This window comes from Girardinichthys multiradiatus, chromosome 20, assembly GCF_021462225.1.
Source record: "Girardinichthys multiradiatus isolate DD_20200921_A chromosome 20, DD_fGirMul_XY1, whole genome shotgun sequence".
Classification (NCBI taxonomy): domain Eukaryota; kingdom Metazoa; phylum Chordata; class Actinopteri; order Cyprinodontiformes; family Goodeidae; genus Girardinichthys; species Girardinichthys multiradiatus.
In genome coordinates this window covers 24779219-24785248 of record NC_061812.1, presented here as the reverse complement: position 1 = coordinate 24785248, position 6030 = coordinate 24779219, and the positions used below count along the sequence as shown (strand labels likewise).

The following is a 6030-nucleotide window of genomic DNA, read 5'->3' as shown; positions in this document are numbered from 1 at the left end:
AAATTACATTTCCTTTAAAAGGCTCGAAGAACATCTGACCTTTTGGAGGAAGAGAAAAACTAGAGATTATTGTTACACTGTTACACTTCTCTTCTGTTCTTTATATTTTTGCTTATTTTTATTTGTCCTTTTTTTAACCTATGTTCTCTAATAGAAGAGCTTTTCCACTTTTCATAAAGATTTCAAAGATGTTTTAGATCCTTTTAAGCAGACAAGCTGCGTAAAATCCTCCATTTTTACCAGTCTGGTTCCACAGAGGATGCAGTAACAGGAGGCAATTTTTTCTCAGGCTCACTTCTATGACTCTTGAAAAAAGCGTTTAATATCTGAGTGACTGTTGAGTTAAGACACTGTAAAAACCTTTACTTACTTTACAGTCACAGGGCACAAAATACATGCATCATCTCTTAAGATCTGGCACAGAGATGGACGATGATGTGGAAATGCTGATGGTACTTCAGGAATTTAAAAACACCTATATTTACATGCAGCGCTTTTTTGAGTTTTTTTTTTCTGCAAAGATTTATTAAAGGATAATGAAGATGAATGTTTTAATAAAGTTGCTTTGTGCCTTAACTGCATCAGGGATCTGGGGAATGTATGTTGTGGTAGTTTACCTCCTGGTTTCTTTCGGATTAGGACAAAGACTTATTTTAATGTAATGCTCTTCATCATGTTTCTATGTTTTCTGCAAAAGCTAAACCTAACAATGGATAAATATGGGTCTGTTCTGATGTGCTGTATTTTGTTTATTTATTTAAAGTCATTTTGGTTTTTGCACACTAATATAATGTAACTCCATGATATAGTTCATAACATACAGATACTTGTCTCCAAAAGAACAGAAAGCAGTTGATGATTATTTGAATCAGACCCAATTAGGACATTTGTGTGTTAGTATAAAAAACGAAAAGAAGAAAGGACAGAAGAGGAAAGCTTCATTGCCACTTAGTTAAAGGTAATGTAGATATAATCCAAAAGTCCCCTTTTCCTTTTGTATTTGTTAATATCCCAGAGAAAGGAACAGTGGGGTATGGTCATGTCCTCATCTGAAGCCAGTTTGAACACAGCTCAAGTGTCATTGAACAGGTCTGCAATGCAGGGGACAGCAAGCCAACGGGACTTTAGAAACAAAACCTTATTTCATGATTGAGAGCTGTCATCAGGCCGGATGGCAGGCTGCCAACACATCTGCAAAATACTGCAGAAAGTCATTGACTGAAGTAGAAAATTGAAAATGATATAAAAACCCTCTCACCAAGACATTTAAACTTCATTTAATCAAGGTTAATACAATGAAAACATAATATTAATACACAAGAACTGCAGTAAAGCTTCTTTTTCAGATATTTAACTGTAGACTACATATAATTCATAGATGCATTAAAGCAAGTCCAATTTTACCTCTACAGGAGGGAATTAGATCACAAAATCACAATGAAAAATCTACAGCTGATTTTTTGAATTAATGTTTAGTGTACAGAGCAGCAGAGCAGAAAAAATCATAAAGAAACAAAGTATCTTGTCTGAACTTCTATCCCACAGCATCACTGTCTGTAACACAGCCTTAGATATTTCTGGACACTGCAGTAAAAGACAAAATGGTGTTATTTTTTAATTAAACAGACACTGATAATGTCAGCAGTGCATCAAAGAGTTCTGGACATATTTAAGTAATATATTATTTTAGCTGCTGTTAGTGTTGGTGGCAAACAGCAGCATTTATTTCAGCATATCACTTGCGTACATTGTAGACACAGAAGAGAAAAAAAAGGAATAGAAAACATACAGCAAGGACTTGCAGAAATATTTAAATGTGTTACACCTCAGGTTTTGGCCCTAAAGTGACTATGATAATTATAATAATAATGAAAGAAGATGAAGAAATAGAAAAAGATGCACATTTGCATAATGATGCTCATCTTTTTTATTGAGTATTGTCACTTTCAAAAAGATAGAGATATAGATCTGGAAAGGTCATAGTTTCAAATATGTTGTCAAATATTTCACAGGTTAGTGTTTACTCAAATATAGCTATTTTTGAAAAAAAAATGTATATTTGATTTTTATTGGCTTTTTAATGTTTTTAAATTTTAATAATTCTGATACAGTCCTTGCCAGTTTATTTTCCTTTATTTCAAAGCGTTGAAGTGAGTTTGACAGAAACGTACGTTTATTCTTATACAACTATGAGTTTGACCACCAGAGGGCAGTAATCTTCTTCCAACACTCTGAAAAATCGAGGGTAAAATGAAAGAAGAAGAAACAGAAGTCACACTAGTATCGTTTTGAATGAACCCTCACCTTTAACCATTTGTTCTTTTTTATCTGACTGGTTTGTTTAATTTTCCTTCAGCTTCAGCCCGTTGTTTAGCGGTATAATGTCCGGGATACCTCCAGACACATGGCAGCCGCCCACCGTGGCTTTGGAGACGACGTAAGTCAGTATGAAAACACTACATGCTAAACTTGTTACCTTTCATTCTAGTGTGTATGGAGACTTACTTGTGAATCCCAAAAAACAAGCTTACCTCTTACATTAATATTTTTAATTAATATTTTAACTAGAGAGTGGTGCTGAAGAGCGTGTGCTGCTTAAATCGGGTTGATACTAATGGCGACGATGGTGTGTTTTACAGGATGGGGACAGTTGTGGTGGAGCTTTACTGGAACCATGCACCAAAAACCTGCAAGAACTTCGCAGAGCTGGGCAGAAGAGGCTACTACAACAACACCAAGTTTCACCGGATCATCAAAGACTTCATGGTGCAGGGAGGAGATCCTACAGGAACAGGTGGGTTCAGAACATAGCAGGGAGCAGGCAGCCTAAAGAAAGAGAATGATACATTTTTTTTTACAAATAACTTGAAAGTTTGCATACATGTGTATTCTGCCCCGTTTACTCTGATAATCCTGATTAAAATCCAGTTGAACCAATTCCATTCAAAAGTCACCTAATTAGTAAAAAGACTACCTGTCTTTAATTTAGTCCCTGTATAAATACAGCTGTTCTGTAATGACCTTTTTGAGAACATTAGTGGACAACCAGCCTCATGAAAACCAAGGATCACTGCGGTAGATGACAAACTTACCAAGGTTTGGCCATCCTGTTCATCCACCTAAACTGAAGGGTTGAGCAAAGATGGCAGTTATCAGAGAAGCAACCGAACATCATGCTGGACACGTAATCCCAAAGGTGAAACATGGTAATGGTTGCATCATGCTGTGGGGATGCTCTTTTTGTTTGTTTGTTTAGAAGAACCAGGAAAGCTGATAAAGGAAAAAGGAAGATGAATGGAGTTAAATATATGGCAAATTCTGGAAAACCTGTTAGATGGTGCAAAAGACTTGAGAATAGGGAGCACAAGTTCACTTTTCAGCACAACGACCTTAAACCCGCAGCCAGAGCTACAGTGGAATGCTTTAGATTGTCATATATTCATGTAGTGGAGTGGCCCAGTCAAAGTCCAGACATAAATCCAATTGAGAATCTGAAAAGACGTGAAAATTGAAATGCACAGATGCTCTCCAGTTAATCTTGCTGAGCCTGAGCTATTTATCAAAAAGAAAAGTAGCAAAATCCATTTCACATTATTTGTAAAGCCTTTGAAAACTACATGTAGTTTTTGTTCTACTTCACACTTATGTGTAATTTTCTGGGTTTATCACATAAAATCCCAATAAAAGACGCAAATGTTTGTGATTGTATCATTTACATTTATTTTGTTTAACTTATTTCTTAGGATTTATTTGTGGCGCCAGTGAATATGTCACTGGTCATTTTGTTAACGTGGGATTTTTTTTTAACCCACCAAAGAGTTGTATTCAAAATAAAGATTATTTTCTAAGATTTTAGTGTGAGATTATGGTGCTGCTATAAGGTTTTTCCATATTTTTATCAGCAGTGCCAGTAAATGTGGAGGGTCATGTAGATGCTAACAAATCTGCAGCTAGTGATCTATGTTCTCACCCACAGGTCGAGGCGGTGCCTCCATATATGGTAAACAGTTTGAAGATGAACTTCACCCGGAGCTGAAATTCACAGGTAATCACAGAGAGAAAATATTAATCAGCACATGGGTGGGTTAATTTCAGAATTTATTTCAAAATTTTAAATCAATACAAATCTAATTTTTATTGAAAAAATCTTATCGATAAAAATAAAATCTTGGGACTTTGCCCAAAAGCATCTTGGGTTTTCTGATAAGTTTAATTAGCATATGTGGGCATCGGAAAATCATCTCTTTTCTTCTTTGTTCATGCTTTTAGGCGCTGGGATTCTGGCCATGGCCAACGCGGGACCAGACACCAACGGAAGTCAGTTCTTCCTCACTCTTGGACCCACTCAGTGGCTGGACGGGAAGCACAGTATTTTTGGAAGAGTGTGCCAAGGCATGGGAGTGCTGAACCGTATCGGGCTGGTGGAAACAAACGGTCAAGACCGTCCAGTCGATGATATTAAAATAGTTAGAGCCACTGTACCTACTTAGACAAATGCTTTTATATTTGTGTTGTTGTTTTTTTTACTACTTTGTATAATAAATATTTGATCTGCTAAGGATTTTTCATTTTTCTGGTGCAGTTTCGCACTGAAAGAAAGGAATGACTGAAATTACCAACACCAAGCTAAATGAAAACAAGTACATTTCAAGACTTCTGCTGAAAATGCTGCCTAAATGCTGCTTAAAACATTAGAAAAGTTAAACTTGTTTCACAGTCTTTTAAAAAGGCTATATGGATCTTTTTAACTCACCATTCTGACATTCATCTACACTTTTCAGGGTTTGAGGGTCTCTGAAAGATACACTAACCTACCATAGTTAAGGATATTTAATGGTTTCTGTGAAAGTCAGGATGCATTGAAGCTCTTTAGTATTTTAAGGTAAGGTTAACTTATGAAGCTTCTGGACACCTGTTTAGAAGATCAAATAGGATCCTTATGTAAAATTAGCATTGTCACTTATGATTAGCCACCCAAAAAAGGTTATTTTTATTTTATACAACCACTCAAACCTTAAAACAAAATCAAACAAAAAAAACGCTGATATTATTTAGGTCCATTTTGCACCAAATGCACAACATTTACTCATTCTGGCGGGATCCCAAGGTGTTCCCAGGCCAGAAGGTATATAGTTCCTGCAGCAAAACCTTGGTTTACCATGGGGTCTCCTCGCAATGAGACGTGCATGGAAAACCTGGAAAGGAAGCTTCAGCACTGCTCTGAGCCACCAAAGGATTACTGAACACCTCAAGCTATCTCTAAGGCTGAGCCCTGCCATCCTGTGGTCACGATCCTTATCTCATGACCACGGGTGAGAGTCGGAACGTGGACAGACCAAGTTATATATAAATTCCTTACACGCTTTACCTTATTTTGAAAAAGAAATATAGTCTCTTATTTTATTCATTAAATTAAAGATGCTCCTGTTATTTACTGGTTATGTCTATGAAGCTCATGTAATGGAAAACACGGTCAAAGTATTCCAGGGACAAGGTAATGGATAGATGTAGACAGATGCACCAGGCTGGAATAAGCTACAACATTGTCAGCATGAAGCTCGGTGAGAAGGTAACAGCTGCCGGTTAGATCTCATAGAAATGGAAGAAATATAAAAGGCTTCAACTGATTAACAGCAGAAAAAGTCAGCCCCATTATGGACAATGGGTGCACTTTTATTTGTTCGAGATGAAGGAATAAAACGGCTGATTTTGTGGCCTCGATTTACATATCCCTTAACGAAGCAAATATATTAGAAAATCTTCTAATTGACATCACACCAACAGCAAATGTGCTTCAGATATGCATGACTGGCAACCTGCGCTGTATGGCTGTAATGCTTATGAGCCATTCATTTGTTTGTTTATAACATAGGTGAACATTTTAAATTAAAAAGTGCTAAACGTTTATAGTTTTGCTGCCATGGAAAGACTTGTAACTTTTTTCAGCAGTTTTTTTTATATTTTGTTTGTTTTCTTGGAAAACCAAGCTGCACTTCATTTACTCCACACACACACACACACACAACAATA

At 36.5% G+C, this 6030-nt stretch overlaps 1 protein-coding gene across 1 annotated transcript; it reads left to right on the top strand.

The window, feature by feature from the left end:
• Positions 1-2239: 2239 nt before the first annotated feature.
• On the top strand, positions 2240-4558 carry ppil1 (peptidylprolyl isomerase (cyclophilin)-like 1). Its single transcript, XM_047348141.1, has 4 exons — positions 2240-2437; positions 2640-2794; positions 3977-4045; positions 4270-4558. The coding sequence occupies exons 1-4, from the start codon at positions 2382-2384 to the stop codon at positions 4488-4490; spliced, it is 501 nt and encodes a 166-aa protein (XP_047204097.1). The 5' UTR covers positions 2240-2381; the 3' UTR covers positions 4491-4558.
• The last annotated feature ends 1472 nt before the right edge of the window (positions 4559-6030 follow it).

Coding starts and splice junctions, on each gene's coding strand:
- ppil1 (XM_047348141.1), top strand. CDS start 2,382: ATGTCCGGGATACCTCCAGACACATGGCAGCCGCCCACCGTGGCTTTG. Junction 2,795..3,976: donor AGGAGATCCTACAGGAACAG/GTGGGTTCAGAA, acceptor TCTCACCCACAG/GTCGAGGCGGTGCCTCCATA. Junction 4,046..4,269: donor CCCGGAGCTGAAATTCACAG/GTAATCACAGAG, acceptor TCATGCTTTTAG/GCGCTGGGATTCTGGCCATG.